A 21,356-nucleotide genomic window follows, 5' to 3' on the forward strand; every position below is an offset into this window, starting at 1 on the left:
TATTCCTTGCCAGCACAAGCACAGTCAGCATGATCACAAGTGATCTGCAGGCTCCACTATATACTCTTGTGCAGAACCCATTGTACAGCTATTTGGTGCAGCCCGTGACTGATAAAATACCAGCTCTATCAATAAAACCAAAATGCTGCAGATGCTGGAATCAAATAACATCAGATAAACCCACATGCCCCTCTGTAATTGCTTTCTCTCTGTTTCCCATGGCGGCTGGTAATTATTCCGCTGTTCACACCCAATCTAGACTAACCTTTTTCTAACTTCTGCCTCAAGTCAGTCCATCATCCCTTTTGTCTCTCTAATCTCTCCTGCCTTCCACCCTATCACAGACTTTCCCCCTTGTTCTTTCCTCTCCTCCCCGCCCCCTTTCAGTGCTCCTTAAGAATCTGTTCATTTCGAACATTCACCAGTTCTGACAACAGGTCATTGACCTGAAACGTATCTGTTTCTCTCCACAGATGCTGCCTGACCCACTGAGATTACCAGCTCTATCTATGCTGCCTGCAGCCTCGCGCTTTCTTCCCTACTCCCCCCTTCTGAAAGCAACGACTCTTAGTTAGGATACAATCGCGGAGATGAGGGGGTTGACTTATGAAGATAGGTTGAGTAGGTTGGGCCCATACACATTGGAGTTCAGAAGAATAAGAGGTGATCTTATCGAAACATATAAAATAATGAGGGGGCTCGACAAGGTGGATGCAGAGAGGATATTTCCATTCATAGAGGAAACTAAAACTAGAGGACATAGTCTCAGAATAAGGGGCTGCCTATTTAAAACTGAGATGAGGAGGAATTTCTTCTCTCAGAGGCTTGTAAATTTATGGAATTCTCTGCCCCAGAGAGCTGTGGAGGTGGGAATCATTGAATATATTTAAGGCAGAAATAAGACAGATTTTTGAGTGATAATGGAATAAAGAGTTATGGGGAGCAGTCAGGGAAGTGGAGCCGAGTCCATGATCAGATTAGCTATGATCTTATTAAATGGCGGAGCAGGCTCGAGGGGCCAGGTGGCCTACTCCTGCTCCTATTTCCTATGTTGCAGAGGTCTTGTGTGTGGTTCAACTACTGACTGCCTCTGGGATAACTCACTAATGGTATTACAAGAGATATTAATACATTAAGTTAATGTCCTAAACTGTGGCAAATGGATTTCAATGTCGGCAAGTGTGAAATCATCCGCTTTGGACCTAAAAAGTATAGAAAAGGGTTTTTCCTAAATGATGAAAAGCTAAAAACAGAGGAGGTGCAAAGAGACGCAGTGATTCATGTACATAGATCATTAAAATATCATAAACAGATACAGAAAATAATCAAAAAGGCTAATGGAATGCTGGCCTTTATATCTAGAAGTACAAGGGGGTAGAAGTTATGCTGCAGTTATACAACTGAGATATTTTCACAGAGCACAGCACACACAGCTCCTAACATGACAGGCAGCTCTCTCGGAAGCCTCCGGAATCTGCCTGGTTCTATTTATTATTAACTCTGCAGTTGCAGTACACAATATGTCCACATCCACAGTGTGGCGCTACAAACATTACAAGCTTACAGACATTACACTTCTCCCTCCTTAATGAAGAAATTATTATAACAATCATCATACATAACTTTCCTGTTTATTCATAACACAGGACACAGACGTATTTTTTTCCATATTTGCAAATTTAACTTTACCACTTGTTTTCTGTTTCGAAGAGGATACCTTCGCTCTCGAACAGAACCTTCCAAACATGGTGTCAAATCAAAACTCATTCGAGGCTCATCCTGAGGAATGTTTTCCTCCATGGAATTTCCTTGATTTTCATTTGAATTCACTCAAACTTCAGGCTCTTTGTTTTCCTGACTCGGACTCAGTCTTTCATTCTGATTCTTTCCTGGATTTGTTTCCAGTGCATTGGATTTAGGATTTGCTACTGGTGTATCAAAACTATCTGATGAGTCAGAAATAATTGAATCATTCCCACCTTCAACTCGTTCCATGTCTGTAGGTAAAATATGATCAATATTAAACAAACCTAACCTGTCCATTATCAAACATCTTGACCAAATATGTGCGAGGACCACATATCTTCACCACTCTTCCTGGTAACCACTTTAATGGTGATGGTTCTTCACTCTCACCTTCTGGTTTAATTTCACACTTCTCTCTTTTACTATACCTCTATCATGATTCTCTTTCTGTCTTAATTGTGTCTTTTCTACAGACCGTGTCAAATTTGGTTTTAACAACGAGAATCTGGTTCATGGCTGCCGTTTGAGAAACAACTCTGCTGGTGTTCTACCAGTAGTTGTATGAGGAGTATTTCGATATGTAATCAAACAATTAAGCCAATTTGTGATCCAATGACAACTGTCGTTTCCTTGGATTTGGATCTAACATTTGTTTTATGAGGGCACGTTTTACAATTTGTACAGTGTGCTCTGCTGCAACATTCGAAGCAGGATGGTATGGTGGAACCTTGGTATGTTTCACACCATTTTTGCTCATGAATTGTGCAAATTCTTTTGAACAAAATTGTGGTCCATTATCAGAAACATTTTCTTCATGGAGGCCAAATGAAGAAAATAATCTTCGTAAAATGTCCAATGTTTTACTTGTTGTTATTTTCCACATTGGGAACACCTCAACCCACTTCGAATGGCTATCAATCACAATGAACAATTGTTGTCCTTCTAACTCAGCAAAATCAATATGTAGCCTTTCCCACACCCTGGGAGGCCATTTCCATGGCTGTAATGGTACTGATGGTGGTTGCTTGCTTACCGATTGACATGTTGTACACTGACTCATGATATACTCTATATCTTTATCAAGACCTGGCCACCATAAATAACTGCGTGCAAAACTCTTGGTCAAACACATTCCCAGGTGCTCGTCATGGAGGTCTCCAAATAATTTGGACCTGAATTTATTTGGTATAACCACTCTTGCACCCCACATGATACAATCTTTATTGACTGATAATTCATTCCTACGAATGAAGAATGGATGTGTATCTTTGTCTGTTACCTGGTTTGGCCATCCATTTGCAATATACTCATACACCTTTGACATCACAGGGTCACGTTTGGTTGCTCTACCAATCTCTTCAGCTGTGACTGGCAGTTCATCAATGTATGAAAAATAAAACACTTCTTCCCTATCGGGTGTAACTTGTGATGGGGAAGGCAATCTAGACATTGCATCAGCATTACTGTGATCAGCTGATCGTCTGTATTCAATATCATATGTATATGCTGACAAAATCAAAGCCCATCTCTGCATTCGGGCTGCAGCTAATGTTGGAACTGGGGACTTTGGATGGAGGATTGCTGTTAAGGGCTTATGGTCCGTCACGATGGTAAACATACGACCATACAAGTATTTGTGAAACTTCTTGACCCCAAAAATGAATGCCAAAGCTTCCCTTTCAATTTGCGCATAATTACTCTCACAGGCACTGAGAGTGCGTGAAGCAAAAGCAATTGGTCTCTCCTGCCCACTACGTGATACATGAGAGATCACTGCCCCAACTCCATATGGAGAGGCATCACATGCTAGCTTAATCTCCTTAGATATGTCATAGTGAACTAACCTGGTGCTCTCTACCAATTTGCTTTTACACTCCTTGAATGCTGTATCTCATTCTTTTGACCACTTCCAATGGACCTGTTTTTTCAAAAGTTCAATTCGTGGATGTAATACTGTAGCCAAATTTGGTAGGAACTTCCCATAATAGTTCAAAAGACCCAAGAATGAACGAAGTTCAGTGACATTCCTGGGAGTGGGTGCATTTCTAATTGCATACAATTTTTCCATGGTTGGATGTAAACCATCTTTGTCTACTCTGTACCCTAAGTACTCCACTGAGTTTTTAAATAACTCACACTTACGAGCAGACACTCGTACTCTGTGCTTCTCTGGTCGTTTGAGGACTTCATTCAATATGTTATTATGAATTTGCCTATTTGGTGCTGAAATTAGTATGTCATCCAAATAACATACAACCCCTTCAATACCTTGCAAAATCTGGTTCATCACCCCTTGGAATATGGCAGGGGCGGAAGACACTCCAAACAGTAGCCTATTAAATTGATATAGGCCTAGATGAGTATTTATAGCCAAACAGGACTTGGACTCCTCATCTAGTTCAAGCTGTAAGTAGGCATTTGTAAGATCCAATTTTGAGAAGATCTGACCACCTGTCAGTGTTGTGAACAAATCTTCTATATTCGGCAATGTATTGGGGACATTACCCTCTAGAACCTGGTTTACGGTTACTTTATAATCACCACACAATCTTACCTTACCATCGGACTTAGGTGTAGCCCAATTACATCGATCTATCTTACAAATAATATTTCTCTCTCGTCTTTTGAGTTCTTGCTCAACTTTCTCCTCAAGTGCATATGGTACGGAACGTGGCTTGTAGTAAACTGATCTAGCGTCCTTCTGTACCCTGACACTCGCCTTGAAGCCTTGGATCGGACTGCCCGTTTCACAGAACACCTTTGGATACTTCTTGATAACCTCATCCGTTGATGAAAATCTCGCTTCCACACAAAAAATCTTACTCCAATCCAGCTTCAGTGAGCTCAATCAATTTCTTCCTCGTAAGGCAGACTTATTTCCTTTCACTACTATTAAAGGCAAGTTCTGAGGCAAGTTCTGAAATTGATCTTAATATTTCACCGGGATGGTGGTACGACCTACCACAGGAATTTTCTCTCTCGAGTAGCCTCGCAGCTCCAGCTTGGATTTCTCCAGTTGGAAATCACGCAATTTGTCGAGGTACAGTGACTCCAGTACAACACTCATGGAGGCACTCATGTCGATTTCCATTGGTATCTTGAATCCCGCAACATCTATGTGGATTTTGATGCTTTCCGAATCGCTATCCGTTAACCTCGTGCTCCTGATGACGTGTAACACTAACATCTCCTCGTCCTGTTGTTGTTCTTCAATGCTATGTAATCTCTTGGGATTTCTACTCATAGCTTTGAACGCTGGACTCATAGCTTTGGAAGCTGGTTTATCCTTCAGTCGGCATGCCTTCCTGCAGAAGAAACACTCTGCCTTCACGTATGGACAACTTTGAGCAATGTGTTGTCCCAGGCACCTATAGCACAACTTCGACACTCCGTTAGAATTTCCAGTTTCTGAGACTTTGGGCCCCCACCATCTTTTACCTTGAACCTGCAGGTGATTTACCTTGGTTGACTGACGACCGTAATTATTATTTAATTCTCGGGAATATTGTTCGGCCATGCCAATCGACCTCGCTGTCTGACAAGCAATCTCAAAAGTCAAGTCATCCGTCGTCAATAACTTCCTTCTGATCGCATCATTTTTCACCCCACGAACAAAATGATCCCGTAATGCTCGGTTTTGAAAGTTTCCAAAATTACAGCGCATCGATAGCTTTTTTAATGCTATGATGTAATCACTGATACTTTCATCAATCTTTTGATTCTTAATCCCAAAACGATAGCTTTCAGCAATTTCTAACAGTTTGGGGTTATAGTGCTGCTCCAGCTTTGTTAAAATCTCTTTAAGCGTTGTGTCCTTTGGCTCGTCAGGCACAAGCAGATTTACAAGGGTTTCGTACAATGCCGGACCTGCCTCCAATAAGATCGCTCTCTTACGTTCCAACACAGCCCGGTTCTGGACTGCATTGTCTGGAACTTCGATTATGTTATTTGCAGTGAAATACATTTCTAGCCGATCCACATAAGCTTTAAAACGTTCCTGGTCGTGTCTATATTCCCCCAAATGTCCAATTACACCTGCCATTTTAATCTCTAGCTGTTCACACCGTGTGCTGTATTTTACCTCAGATTTTGTAGCTTTGTTCCAAAGACAGAAACTTCCAAAGTCTCTCTGTCGGCTGGCTGAATCATTCACCAACAAAATTTAAGCTTTAAATCATCCGAAAAATCTTATCTCATCGCCAAATGTGATATATTCACAGAGCACAGCACACACAGCTCCTAACATGGCAGGCACAGCTCTCTCGGAAGCCTCCAGAATCTGCCTGGTTCTGTTTATTATTAACTCTGCAGTTGCAGTACACAATACGTCCACATCCACAGTGTGGAGCTACAAACATTACAAGCTTACAGACATTGCAACAACATGCTGGTTCGACCTGGAGTAATGTGAGCAGTTCCGGACACCATAACTTAGAAGATTATGGGGTGATTGATCAAAGTTTTCCAGATATTTCAACAGTAGTTCAGCCCCTACTGGAGTAGTGTATCCAATTCTGGGCACCACACCAGAAAGGACGTGAAGGCTTTGAAGAGGGTACAGAAGAGATTTACGAGAATAGTCCAGGTATTTATATAGAACCTTTCACGACCACCGGACGTCTCAAAGTGCTTTACAGCCAATTAAATACTTTTGGAGTGGAGTCACTGTTGTAACGTGGGAAACATTTGAGGGATACATTAATGTGGATAGACTGGAGAAGTTGGGTTTGTTCTCCATAGAGCAGAGAAGGCGAAGATGAGGTTTTTAAAACCATGAAGGGTATAGATAGAGTAAATAAAGAGAAACGGATTAAAATGGCTGAAAGGTCACTAACGAGAGGAGCAGATTTAAGGTGATTGGCAAAAGAACCAGAGGCGACATGAGCAAAAAACCTCTTTAGGCAACGAGTGGTTTGGATTTGGAATGCATTGCCTGGTCAGGTGGGCGATACAGATTCAATTGATGCCTTCAAAAGGAAATTGGATACATACTTAAAGAAGAAAAAATTGCAGGGATATGGGGAAAAAGCAGAGGAGTGGGACAAACCTGATTGCTCCTCAACAGAACTGGCGCTATGCTGTACTATTCCATGATTCTTAAGGGGAACTGATAGGAGTAGAGAGAGAAAAACTATTTCCACGGCCAGGGAATCGAGGACTAGGGAACATAGCCTAAACATTAGAGCCAGCTCTTTCAGGAGTGCAGTTAGGAAACATTTCTACACACAAAGGGTGGCAGAAGTTTGGAACTCTCGATTAATTTTTAATCTGAGATTCATAGATTTTAGTTAACCAGAGGTACTAAGGGATATGGGACACAGGCGGGTATATGAAGTTAGGTCACACATCAGCCATGATCTTATTGAATGATGCAACAGGCTCGAGGGGCTGAATGGCCTCCTCCTGTTCCTATGTTTCTCGTTGTGCTACCATCAGGTTACCAGGACACACAGAATCAGGCCTGTTATATTGAAGGAATCCACTGCTTTTGCTACAAGTCTCTACTTTCTTTTGTTACAAGAACAGGTAACTAATAACTTCAAAACAAAACACAATTTTAGATGCTGTGTCACACAGAATAACCGAAAACAGTTGCGCATCTTTGTGATCATTAATTAAAAACTGGAATACCACTCGTCCCTGGCGAAACATCGTTGAAGTCAATGTCTGCATTTCAGTTGGGAACAATGAGACTTTGTCAGAAAACTTTCTTTGCATTTTGCGATGCACAAACACACAGATGTGAATCAAATCAGAGCACAACATCCTGCTACTTACAAATAAATCTCACAGTAAATATTAACCGTGCCTCAAGAAAGATATGTTTGGCAAAACTAATTTTCCCTCAGTCAAGAGCGCACACATTTGACGGGCAACTGCAGGCAATGTCAACACTCTATGGCTCCCCTAGTGGCCGACAAGGTTAGGGCAGCAAGCAGCTGAACCACACACAGCCGAGAAGGCTCAATGCTATGTCTGTTGAGTTTGCTGTTCTCAACCAGGGCGGGAGCAATGTTCGGCCGCTAAGCTATGTGGCCACACGGTCATCTGCGTGCAGGCCACTCACCGGCTTCTATACTGCAGTCACCGCGCATGCGCAAAAATTTGAATGGCCCGTGCATTGGGGGAGTTGGTGGCCCGCCCATTGGGGGAGTTGGGGGCCCTCCCATTGGGGGAGGTGGCGGCCCGCCCATTGGGGGGGTTGGGGGCCCTCCCATTGGGGGAGGTGGCGGCCTGCCCATTGGGGGAGTTGGTGGCCCGCCCATTGGGGGAGGTGGCGGCCCGCCCATTGGGGGAGGTGGCGGCCCGCCCATTGGGGGAGGTGGGGGCACGCCCATTGGGGGAGTTGGTGGCCCGCCCATTGGGGAGGCGGGGGCATGCCCATTGGGGGAGTTGGGGGCACGGCCATTGGGGGAGGCGGGGGCACGTCCATTGGGGGAGGCGGGGACACGCCCATTGGGGGAGTTGGGGGCACGCCCATTGGGGGAGGCGGGGACACGCCCATTGGGGGAGGCGGCGGCACGCCCATTGGGGGAGGTGGCGGCACGCCCATTGGGGGAGGCGGGGGCACGCCCATTGGGGGAGGCGGGGGCACGCCCATTGGGGGAGGTGGCGGCACGCCCATTGGGGGAGGCGGGGGCACGCCCATTGGGGGAGGCGGGGACACGCCCATTGGGGGAGGTGGCGGCACGCCCATTGGGGGAGGCGGGGGCACGCCCATTGGGGGAGGCGGGGGCACGCCCATTGGGGGAGGTGGGGGCACGCCCATTGGGGGAGGCGGGGGGCACGCCCATTGGGGGAGGTGGGGGCCACGCAGCAGGCAGTACGGCTTATGGGATTGCACGGGGAGGGGTGCTAAATTTGGTTTCAGCAAGCCTGGGCTAAAGAGTTCTCGGTGTTGGGTTCTGTTACATGGGGTCTGCTAACCAAGCCAATTCCTGACGTCCGGGCCTCCTGCACATGGTCGCAATGCCAAGCTGAACTTGCTGGCTTCACCAAGCCCATCCAATGGGAAAGATCCATTAGCAAAATGGGAAATCCCAGCGTCCTAATTCGGATAGTTAGTAACTGCTAGAGTTAGGGTTCACCTCATGATGACGTGCGGCAGGTAGGCTTGTGAGAACACAAAGCTATACAAACTGTCCATTAAGTTTCACAAGGAGTGCATGTTGAACTCTAGTGAAGGCGAGGGTCCCCTCAGGCAAACGTTTTCAGACACGGGTGCACTTGAGGCTCATTTCACGCACTTGAGCTTAATTGAAACATTGCAATGAATGTCCCAAAGTTACCGGAAATACTGGGTCAGCCTTTTAGAAGCAACTTATGCTGAGACTCAGCAACAGAACCGTGATCTCGGCTGGGGTATTGTGTCCAATTCTGGGCACCACACTTTAGGAAGGATGTGAAGGTCTAGGAGAGGGTACAGAGGAGATTTACCAGGATAGTACCAGGGACAAGGGCCTTCAGTTAAGTGGAGAGACTGGTGAAGCTGGGATTGTTGTCCTTGGAGCAGAGAAGGTTAAGGGGAGATGTAGTAGAAGTGTTCAAAATTCTAAGGCGCTTTGATAGAGTTGATAGGGAGAAACTCTTTCCATGGGCAGGAGAGTCATTAACCAGAGGACACAGATTTAAGGTAATTAGCAAAAGAACCAAAGGAGAAGAGGAGGAGGAATGTTTTTACGCAGTGAGCTGTTATGGATTGGAATGCATTGCCTGAAAGGGCGGTGGAAGCAGATTCAATTGGAACTTTCAAAAGAGAATTGGATAAATACTTGAAGAGGAGAAAAATTTGCAGGGCTTTGGAGAAAGAACCCGGTAGTGGGGCTAATTGGACAGTTCTTTCAAAGAGCTGGCACAGGCACGATGCGCCAAAGGGCCTCCTTCTGTGCGGTATCTTTCTATGATAGCAAGGCGTCTGGACATGCTGTAGTTAACAAGGAGTCCTTGAAGCTCGATCCCTTGAAAACTAGCCAAAGTAGAAAATGATTCACCATATTTATCGATCACCGACATCCCTCACTCCACTGAGCACAAAATTCTATAAATAAGTATAAAGTCTCACACTATACAAGGGATGTTGAGGCAATAGCACAGATTCACTGGGATGCTGACTTGTATAAGGAACTAAAGTTACTTGGAAATAGTGGGACTGTTTTCATTAGCACAAAGGAAATTAAGGGGTGATTTACTCGAAGGGTTTAACATTATGAAAGAATGTGGCAGACCAGATGGAAACAGATGGCTTCTATTGATTTAGGTTCCAGAAGATACAAGCACCAAAAAAATCAGAACACAGAGCAGGAGAAAGCTTTTTACACAGAGAGATGAGAGGCTGTGGAACGGTTGATGATTGAAGCAGAGTCCATGCCATCACGTAATAATCTTTAGACAGGTGGTTGAAGGGTAGGGGGGATAAAGGGATATGCGAAAAGGGGGAGGGCACATGGGATTAGGATGACTGCTCGTGAGGAGGATAAACATCAAAACAACTGGTTTCCATGTTTTAATTTCTATGTAATTCTACAAATCCATCCAAGAGGAATCCCAATTCTAAGAAAACCATCAAAGAAGTGCACATTCAAGGTTGTGAGGTTTCAAGGAGGCTTGTAGAGGATACAACAATTTTCTATATAGCATCTTTAATATAGTAAAATGTCCCAAGGCACTTTGCAGGAGCAATTAGCGACAAAATTTGACACCGAACCACAGAGGGAGATATTAGGGCAGTTGACCAAAAATTTGTCCAAAGGGGCAGGTTTTAAGGAGCGATTTCAAGGAGGAGAGAGCGGTGGAGATGCGGAGAGGTTTAGGGAGGGAATTCCAGAGCTTGTGGTCCTGGTAGCTGAAGGCACAGCCACCAATGGTGGAGCGATTAAAATCGGGGATGTGAGAGAGACCAGAAGTGGAGGAGTGCAGAGATTGCGGAGGGTTGTAGGGCTGGAGGAAGTTTCAGAGACTGGGAGGGACGAGGGATTTGAAAACAAGGATGAGGATTTTTAAATCAAGGCGTTGCCGGACCGAGCACAGAGGTGATGGGTGGATGGGACTTGGTGCAAGTTAGGATACGGGCAGCACATAAACTCCAAAATAAAAGTTAAAACGTGAAACTAATTCCATGAACAACAACACTTTGTCTCCCAAAAATGTTGTCAACATTGAACAGCAAGATTTGGATCTTACCTTTCGTAAATGGTAACCACCCACCAAGGACGATAAACCACCACAGGGCCCAAAGCTTCCAGACAGATGCTGACATCTTCTTCCCTTTAATCTTTCTTTTGGCAGGTACTGTTTAACACATCTGGTTACTGACGTCCCATGAAACAGATGCTAATGGTTTGCTTCATTACTAGTCAAGTCTAAAATAAAGAAACAATACAATACGTTACTACTGGGGCATCACTCAAAGGACACGGTCAAACTTAAAAATTTAACCCACAACTGGATCCTGAGCAAAATAATCTATTGTCGGAACAAGGCCCTGCCCTGTGTAGTTGAAAGAAACCATTTTGATCAGATAGCTACGCATTAAAAGAAAGCCTTTTAACCTCTTCTGAAAGTCCAGTTGTCAAAGCTGGCTTGTAACCGAGACACACAGGCCAAAACGTTGCAGGGTTAATCCCCACCTCAATGCCAAATTTGGCCTCAGTACCCATCGGCTAAGGGGGAGTGGGGGAACGGATAAATTAGCGAGGATATCTTCTACCGGAATAGGTGTGGGTGTAGGTGACGACAAGATGAGGCTCAGCTACGATGCTTCCCACATTCGAATAGTCCGACAACACTCGATGTCACATTCTGCTTCACTGTGACATTAAAGTTGGGAGTTTGCCTGCCCCACCTGTGACAGAGACTAATTCCCACATTGGACTGTTCAGTCACCTAAGAACTCACTTTTAGAGTGGAAGCAAGTCTTTCTCGATTTCGAGGGACTGCCTGTGATGACGAAAGTTGGGAGTGTAACCACCCGCCCACCCCCCAAACCCCCTCCCCGGCACTGGGAGCTCAAATGTTGGTGGATAGAGAGAAGAGATTTCCTCTGGTGGAGGGAGTCCAGAATAAGGGGACGCAATGTTAAAATTAGAGCTAGGTCATTCAAGGGTGATGTCAGGAAGAACTTCTTTGAATCTGAAAGCTGTATAGGCTGGGGCTGAATTGAAAATCTTAAAACCGAGATCGCTAAGACTTTTGTTAGGCAACGATATTAAGGGTTATCGAACCGAGGCAGGTAGATGGCATTGAGATACAGATCAGCCGGGACAATCGCGAAACAGGCTCGAGGGGCTGAATGGCCTAGTCCTGTTCCTATGTTCCGAAAGTGAACCCCACCCGCCCCAACCGTCCCCCCTCCTTCCCACCACCCATTCCCCCAGAACTGTAGAATCCTCCATAACCAACTCTCCGACCGCCTGTGTGAAGAGTGGTCACTTGGATCACGAACAACTTGCATTTATATAGTTCCTTTAACATAGTAAAACGTCCCAAGATGCTTCCCAGGAGTGATCATCAGACAAAATTTGACACCGAACCACGTAATGAGATATTAGAACAAAAGAGGTGGGTTTTTAAGGAGTGCCATAGCGGAGGAGAGAGAGGTAGAGAGGTGGAGAGGTTTAGGGAGATAATTTGAGAGCTTAGGGCCTAGGCGGCTGAAGGCACGGCCAGCAATGGTGGAGCAGGTGCCAGAGAGCAAGCACCCTCTGCGACCATTCCCCGATCAAGCAGTTAATACAGAAACTTGGGAAGGGGGCCAAGAAAAAGCCTCCCGATTGATCAACCGTGCAGGTCCATGTGAAAATAACTCTGCGGACATACCAACCTCTGATGGAGCTTGAGCCTCCTGCGTCTATTGAGAGACGGGGAGAGACCGATGACAGAGGCGCCTTTCAGACCATGTAATTGGGGACTGAACAGGCTACAAAGACAACCAGTCTAGCAAACAAATAAACAAACAGGTAATGCATATCAGGTTGCCGGAGTCAATCTAAAGGTGGATCACTACTGGTATTTCGGTCCCCAATGACCTGGCTTTCTGTGGACCACCTTCGACTGACTGGCAACAATCCTTTCTCGCTGATGGGAGCATTTTACAGGCAGGAGGCTGATCAGATATCACAGAGTGCAACTACTTAGGAAGTTTTTAGCTGCAACCCGATCCCTCAATCTGTGTGTTTAGACTGGCTCGCTTGTTTCCCTAACTCTTCTCCTTTCCAAGCTCCTTCTATTGTTGCGCCCCCAACCTCTACTGACCCAAGCAAATAAGTAAGTCAAAACAAACAGCGGAGACAACATGAAAGTATGAGTTGGAAGGCTGCACAATGAGGGGAGTCATGCAGTCAGAATGTGCCCCAGTTAAAGGAAATTCTTTGGCAAGGTAAACACTGAGAAGCGACTGGCTGTCTTCCCTTTGTGACGCAGTTTATGAACAATCCTAGGCATTCACGGAGCCAGGCCTCATGAAAGATTATGGTCTGTCGGAGATATATCATCGTCGTCGTCAGAACGGTGGCCACCTGGCAGAGACTGACCTTTAATGATCCAGCGCCATAGGCTTGAGCACAAATATTTGAGTACTGAGGGAGCGCTGCACTGTTGGAGGTGTCGTCTTTCGGGTAAGACGTTAAACCGAGGCCCCGTCTGCTCTCTCGGGTGATCTGGCCATTATCCACATTGTTATTTTGTGGGAGATTCCGGTGTGCAAATTGGCCGCTGTGTTTCCTACATTACAACAGTGACTACACTTCAAAAGTACTTCATTGGCTGTAAAGCATTTTGGGATATCCTGAGGTTGTGAAAGGCACCATCGAATTGCAAGTCTTTCTTTCTTTAATACACAATTGGCTCGCTACATATTTCCCCTCCCAATTTTCTCCACTTCTCCCCTAAACGTATTGACTCCGACAAATGCAAGTTTCCCCCGATGGCCGAGCAACGAAAGGGACACCCACCATCTGCAGTCCTACTCCCAGATCAATGGAGAGCTCCCAGCCTCTGCTCCTGGTCTGTGCTGAGCTGGGCTTGGCTTGGTTCCTGGGCGAGCAAAGGGGAAAAAGTAGCCAGAGTTCTTGTCCTGGACTCCGATCCCTGCTGGAAACCACCATGTGCAGATAACCAGTGCGGACAGTCTCGGGTTTGACCACGGCCCTCCCCTTCTTCGTTGAAGAGCCAGCCAACACTCACCAGTTTAGCTCACGCATGAGCCAATTCCGCATGTGTGAGGTGCTGGAGGAATACTGCTCCTGTGTCACCACAGGGCATTCTATACTCTCCCGTGTGTGCAAGGAGTACAGGACAGAGACATAACCTTGATTCTCTGACCCGTGCTTCCCAGGAACAGGGCTCCATGCTGGATCATGAAACCACCTCTGAATACCCAACAAAAAATGTATCACTGTGAGCGAAGAGGGTTTCGATATCAATATGGCCCGACTGTCTTCCTGGTACACTCCCCACTTCACCAGAGCCCTCAGCCAGCTTGGCGATACTTTGTGCAGTTTCCTTCAGAAGCCCCTGCCTTCCTTCAACCTCTCTCTCTCTCTCTCTCCCGCCTTAGCACAAAGTTTCTCCGAGTCCTATACTGGAATGACCACGGAGGTTCTCCGCTGTAACTTTGCCAAGAACACTAGAGAAAGGCATCAACGGTCGTTCCACCGATCCTCTGCCGAAGTTATGGCGGGAGATTGTGGAACGTCCGTGGAAATTCTACCCATAAATCGTTTCAACTGTGCGCTCCGTTTATCTGCCCGAACGCTGCTCCCCGGTGAAGCACCTTGGGACATTTATTACTCAGGTTGCCAACTCTGGCTGGATGTATTCCTGGAGGTTTCATCACATGGCCTCCGGACCCGTCCTGTCAAACATCCTTTTTGTTGCGTCGCCGACCACCCCTCCCCCCACCCCCCCACTCGCCAATATTTAATACTTCATCATGAAAAGGAACTTTTCTAAAACTCCATTTAAAAAAATTTCCCAAAGATATTTTTCGCGGATTGTCTGCAAATCCTGGAAACATCAGGACAATCCTGGAGGGTTGGCAACCCTATTTACTAAATTAAAACTGCAACAACTTGCATTTATATAGCGTCCTTAATGCAGTAAAATGTCCCAAGGCACTTCACAAGGGCGAGCATAATCCAGACACAATCTGATTCCGAGCCACATAAGGAGAAATCAGGGCAGATGATCAAAAGCTTGGTCAAACAGGTAGGTTTCAAAGAGCGTCTTAAAGGAAGAAATAGAGGTAGAGAGGTGGAGAGGTTTAGGGAGGGAATTCTGGAGCTTAGGGCCTAGGCAACTGAAGGCACGGCCACCAATGCTGGAGTACTGAAAATTGGGGATGCACAAGAGGCCAGAATTGGAGGAGTGCAGAGATCTCAAGGGGGTTACATAAGAAATAGGAGCAGGAGTAGGCCATACAGCCCCTCAAGCCTGCTCTGCCATTTAATACGATCATGGCTGATCCGATCATGGAATCAAGTCCACTTCCCTGCCCGCTCCCCGTAACCCATTATTCAACTTATAGGTTGAAACCGTCTATCTCTGTCCTAAATTTATTCAATTTCCCAGCTTCCATAGCTCTCTGAGGCAGTGAACTCCAGAGATTTACAACCCTCTGAGAAAAGACATTTCTTGTAGGGCTGAAGGAGGTTTCAGAGATAGGGAGGGGTGAGGCCATGGAGGGATTTGAAAAGATGGATGAGAATTTTAAAGTCGAGATGTTGATCAACCAGGAGCCTATGCAGGTCAGCGAACCCTCAAAGCCTCCTTAATAAAGTGCAATATCCCCTCTGGCACCTGGGAATCCCTGGCCAAAGACCACCCAAAGTGGAGGAAGAGCATCCGGGAGGGCGCCAAGCACCTCGAGTCTCGTCGCCGAGAGCATGCAGAAACCAAGCGCAAACAGCAGAAGGAGCGTGCGGCAAACCAGAGTCCCCACCCACCCTTTCCTCCAACCACTGTCTGTCCCACCCGTGACAGAGACTGTAATTCCTATATTGGACTGTTCAGTCACCTGAGAACTCACTTTTCGAGTGGAAGCAAGTCTTCATCAATTTATGTTGCTGATGATGATGGGTGAGCGGGACTTGATGCGAGTTAGGATACGGGCAGCAGTGTATTGGATGAAAGGTGTGATATTAAAGAAAGCTGATGATGTTGTTTCCTGCCTTGCTTTGAAGCCGACACACTTTGCTTTTCTACACTACTGAGCAGCATATTTTAACAATCTCAAGAGAGTGGACATAAAAATAGGTTGGGAGGTTTTACTTTAGAGCTGCAGATTCCATTTGTTGCTATCTACAGCTCCTGTGCCCCGAAACTACACAGCAGAGAACTCCTGTGGGAAGTGAAATGGAACTGTGAATGTAAACAAAGTGAACGGAAGATAGGCAACCTGAAACTGCTTTCAGCGTGAATCCTGCCTTTCACCCTCTGCAGTCTCACCACAAAGGTTGCCACTGGATTTTACTTGAATTTAGAACCATTTTAATAGTAAAAATGTAGAATCACCAAGGTATAGGTTTAGGCCCGAAGCTCTGGAATTCCCTCTCCTCCTCCTGCTTAAAGCCTACCTCTTTTACCAAGCTTTGCCTCCTTCTTTGTCTCTGTGGCAATTTTTGTCCGGATTACTTTCCTGTGGAGCTTCTTGGGACATTTTACTACGTTAAATGAAAGACTTGCATTTATATAGCGCCTTTCACGACCTCAATGTCCCAAAGCACTTTACAGAAAATTAAGTATATTATTTCTTTTAAAGTATAGTCACTATGGTAATGTAGGAAACGCGGCAGTCAAGTTGCGCACAGCAAGCTCCCACAAACAGCAATGTGATAATGACCAGAGAAGCTGTTTGTGATGTTGATTGAGGAATACATATTGGCCATGACAATGGGAATATTCCCCTGCTCTTCTTCAAAATAGTGTCATGGGATCTTTTACGTCCACCTGAGAGAGCAGTTTTAATATCTCATCAGGAAGACGGCAGCTCAGAGTATTCAGCGTTCCCTCAGTAATCAAGTTGTCTGCCCTCTCAGGTAGACGTAAAGGAGACTACAAAGGTATGAAGGCAGAGTTGGCTAAAATTGACTGGGAAACTAGATTGGAGAGTGGGACGGTTGATGAGCAGTGGCAGACATTTTAGGAGATATTTTATAACTCTCAACAAAAATATATCCCAACGAGAAGGAAGGCTGTAAGAGAAAGGATAACCATCCGAGGCTAACTAAGGAAATAAAGGATGGTATCAAATTGAAAAGGGCATGCAATCTGGCCAGAGGATTGGGAAACTTTTAAAAAGCAGCAAAGAATGACTAAAAAAATAATAGAGGGAAGATAGATTATGAAAGTAAACTAGAACGAAATATAAAAACAAATAGTAGGAGAGTTTCTACAGGTACATAAAAAGGAAAAGAGTGGCTAAAGTAAATGTTGTTCCCCTCGAGGATGAGACTGGGGAATTAATAATGGGGAACAGGGAAATGGAGGAGACTTTGAACAAATATTTTGTGTCGGTCTTCACGGTAGAAGACACTAAAAACATCCCAATAGTGGATAATCAAGAGGCCATAGGGAGTGAGGAACTTAATACAATCACTAAAGTAGTATACTCGGTAAACTAATGGGACTAAAGGCAGACAAGTCCCCTGGACCTGATGGCTTACATCCTAGGGTCTTAAAAGAAGTGGCTGCAGAGATAGTGGATGCCTTGGTTGTAATCTACCAAAATGTTCTGGATTCTGGAGAGGTCCCAGCGGATTAGAAAACCGCAAATGCAATGCCTCTTTTTTAAAAAAAAAGGAGACAGACAGAAAGCAGGTAACGATAGACTAGTTAGCCTAACATCTATCGTCGGGAAAATGCTGCAGTCCATTAAGGAAGCAGTAGCAGGACATTTTTCAGTCAAGCAGAGTCAGCATGGTTTTATGAAAAGGAAATCATGTTTGACAAATTTTGCTATAGTTCTTTGAGGATGTAATGAGCAGGGTGGATAAGGGGGAACCAGTGGATGAGGTGTATTTGGATTTCGAGAAGGCATTTGATTAGGTGCCACATAAAAGGTTACTGCACAAGATAAAAGGTGAGTGGGCAAAACATTGGCAGATGGGGTATAATGTGGGAAAATGTGAGGTTATCCACTTTCAGAAAAAATAGAAAAGCAAATTATAATTTCAATGGAGAAAAATTGCAAAGTGCTGCAATGCAGATGGACCTGGAGGTCCTTGTACATGAAACACAAAAAGTTAGTATGCAGGTACAGCAAGTAATCAGGAAGGCAAATGGAATGGTGGCCTTTATTGCAAGTGGGATGGAGTATAAAAGCAGAGAAGTCCTGCTACAACTATACAGGGTATTGGTGATAACAAGATAGAGGCGGAGAAATTGTTTCCACTGGTCGGGGAGACTAGAACTAGGGGGCACAGCCTCAAAATACGGGGCAGCCAATTTAAAACCAAGTTGAGAAGGAATTTCTTCTCCCAGAGGGTTGTGAATCTGTGGAATTCTCTGCCCAAGGAAGCAGTTGAGGCTAGCTCATTGAATGTATTCAAGTCACAGATAGATATATTTTTAACCAATAAGGGAATTAAGGGTTACGGGGAGCGGGCGGGTAAGTGGAGCTGAGTCCACGGCCAGATCAGCCATGATCTTGTTTAATGGCGGAGCATGCTCGAGGGGCTAGATGGCCTACTCCTGTTCCTAATTCTTATGTTCTTATGGTGAGGCCACACCTGGAGTACTGCGTGCAGTTTTGATCTCCATATTTAAGGAAGGATATACTTGCATTGGAGGCTGTTCAGAGAAGGTTCACTAGGTTGATTCCGGAGATGAGGGGGTTGACTAATGAAGATAGTTGAGTAGGTTGGGACAGTACTCATTGGAGTTTAGAAGAATGAGAGGTAATCTTATCAAAACATATAAGATAATGAAGGGGCTGGACAAGGTGGATGCAAAGAGGATATTTCCACTCATAGGGGAAACTAAAACTAGGGGACGTAGTCTCAGAATAAGGGGCCACCCATTTAAAATGGAGATGAGGAGGAATTTCTTCCCTCAGAGAGTTGTAAATCTGTGGCATTCTCTGCCCCAGAGAGCTGTGGAGGCTAGGTCATTGAATTTAATTAAGGCAGAGATGGACAGATTTTTGAGCGATAAGGCAGAGCAGGCACGAGGGGTCAAATGGCCTACTCCCACTCCTATTTCTTGTGTTCTTATGTAAAAATTCCCCCCCATGGCACTATTTTGAAGAAGAACATGGGCTTTCGCCTAGTACCCTGGGAAATCTGGACTCAACCATCATTAAAACATTATGGTCATTATCTTATTGCTGTTTTGGGACCTTGCTATGCTCAAATCGACTGCCGTGTCTCTGACATTACTACAGTGACTACACTTCAAAAAGTACTTTGTTGGTTGTAAAGCCTCAGGGGGGCCCCTCAGAATAACCCAGATTTGGAGTCTTTCCTTAAATACAAATCCCCACAGAAGTGATGCATTACGAGAGTCTTGAGGAAGAGGCAGAAATAACTGACTAGAATTTAAAGACATTAAGATCTGGGAAGAGAGTGAGCATCATTTACAGGCACCACCAATAACAATGGCAGTGAAGCAAGGTTTATTAGACATAAGGAGGGACCCGAGAAGTCGGGTTTTTTTTCTCTCCCCCACTAGACCTGAGAAGGTTAAATATTGAGCTGATCAGAGGCCTCCAGGATTGTGTAGCATTATGATGAGGTAAATTGTGACAAGATTGTTTCTCTGGTTAACGAGACTGTAATGAGAGGGAATATGTTAGAGATGATCACAAAAGGGAAGGTCAGTAAAAATGTTCTTTACACGGAGGGTTGTTAAGACTGTGGAATCATAAATCCCTGGTGAAGTTGCTGCCGTAAATTACGTTAAAAAGGGAATTAGATAGTTGTTTGAATAGAGGTCTGGGGAGTGAGCAGGAGGGTGGGAATAGGCTATGTAGCTCATGTGGAGCTGGGCTGAATGTCCCGTAGCATGCTATGGTTCTATGATGCAAAGTTCCTAGCAACCATTGTTGCCAAATATGGCGTGACATCAACACGTTTCCTTGCCAGAGCCCGAGCTCTCGCTCTCTGTTCTAGCGGGTGTGTAAACAGTTAACATGTTCCCCCCAAAACTATTCAACAATAATAACTTGTATTAATATCGTGCTTTTAAGGTAATAAAACATCCCAAGGCGCTTCACAGGAGTGTTAGAAGACAAAAAAAATGACACCGAGCCACATAAGGACAAATTAGGACAGATGACCAAAAGCTTGGTCAAAGAGGTGGGCTGTGCAGAGCGTCTTAAAAGGAGGAAGGAGAGGTAGAGAGGTGGCAAGGTTTAGGCAGGGAATTCCAGAGCTTAGGGCCGAGGCAACAGTAGCCACAACCAGCAGTGGTTGAGTGATTATAATCAGGGCTAAAAAGGGCAGAATTATTCACCGTAAATTATAAAGGTGTGTTCCTGGTCTTTAAGACGCTCCATAAAACCATATCTTTGACCAAGCATGGGAGTGGGTCTAATTGAATAGCTCTTTCAAAGAGATGGTACAGGCCAAATGGCCTCCTTCTGGGCTGTATCATTCTATGATTCATCTCCACGTAACCACCAACTCTCTTCACCTTTCCATTGATTTGGAGTTGTCGCACTGTTCTTCTGACATCCACTACTGGATGAGCAGAAATGTCCTTTAACCAAGACCATTGTCTTGGGTCCCCATCACAAATTCTGTTCCCCAGCCACCAACTCCATCCCTCTTCCTGGCCACAGTCTGAGGCTGAACCAGACCATTCGTAGCCGTGGTGCCCTCTCTGCCCTGGAGACAAGCTTACGACCACACATCTGCACTATCTCTAAGACCACCGACATCCACCTCCATAACATTGGCCATCTCCACCCCTGCCGTAGCTGATCTGCTGCTGAAATACTCAGCCATTTTTTTTGTTATCTCTGGACTTGACTATTCCAACGCTCTCCTGGCCAGCCACTAATCACCCACCCTCAATAAACTTAATTAAGCTCATCCAAAACCCTATTCCCTTTATTCTAACTCCCACTGAGCCCTGCTCATCCTGCTCACATTGGCTCCCGGTCCGGCAACGCCTCAATTTTAAAATTATCATCCTTGTGTTCAAATGCCTCCATGGCCTCGCCCTTCCCTATCTCCGTTACCTTATCCAGCCCTTCAACTCCCCGAGATCTCTGCGCTCTTCCAATTCTGGTCACTTGTGCAACCTCGATTTTCATCACTCCACCTTTGGCGGCCATGCCTTCAGCTGCCTCGCCCTAAGCTCTGGAATTCCCTCCCTAAACCACTCCACCTCTCGAGCTCTCTCCCCCTTTCGGATGCTCCTCAAAACCTACCTCTGTGACCTACCTGTGCTAATAGCTCCTTACGTGGCTTGGTGTCAAATTGTGTTTGCCGACCTTCCTGTGAAGCGCTTTGGGGTGTTTTACTCCGTCAAAGGCGCTATAGAAATGCAAGTTGTTGTTGCTGGTCAAGCTTTCGGACATTGGCATGGTGAACGTTGCCAACAGTACAGCTTTTGACCGACTGTTTAGGAACAGTTCTAAAGTACAAAGAAAAAGTCCATGCACTCAGCTG

The 21,356-nt window shown here is 45.4% G+C and overlaps 1 protein-coding gene across 11 annotated transcripts in view; it reads right to left on the minus strand.

The window, feature by feature from the left end:
• Positions 1-21,356, minus strand: part of adgrl2a (adhesion G protein-coupled receptor L2a) — a 544,699-nt gene that overhangs the window by 362,068 nt on the left and 161,275 nt on the right. For all 11 annotated transcript variants that reach the window (XM_070886520.1, XM_070886511.1, XM_070886513.1 and 8 more), the window contains one exon: positions 10,927-11,105. In XM_070886520.1, coding sequence (XP_070742621.1) covers positions 10,927-11,002 — 76 coding nt within the window. In that variant the 5' untranslated portion in view covers positions 11,003-11,105. The remainder of the gene's footprint in view (positions 1-10,926; positions 11,106-21,356) is intronic.

This window comes from Pristiophorus japonicus, chromosome 8 (assembly GCF_044704955.1).
Source record: "Pristiophorus japonicus isolate sPriJap1 chromosome 8, sPriJap1.hap1, whole genome shotgun sequence".
In the NCBI taxonomy this organism is placed as follows: Eukaryota; Metazoa; Chordata; class Chondrichthyes; family Pristiophoridae; genus Pristiophorus; species Pristiophorus japonicus.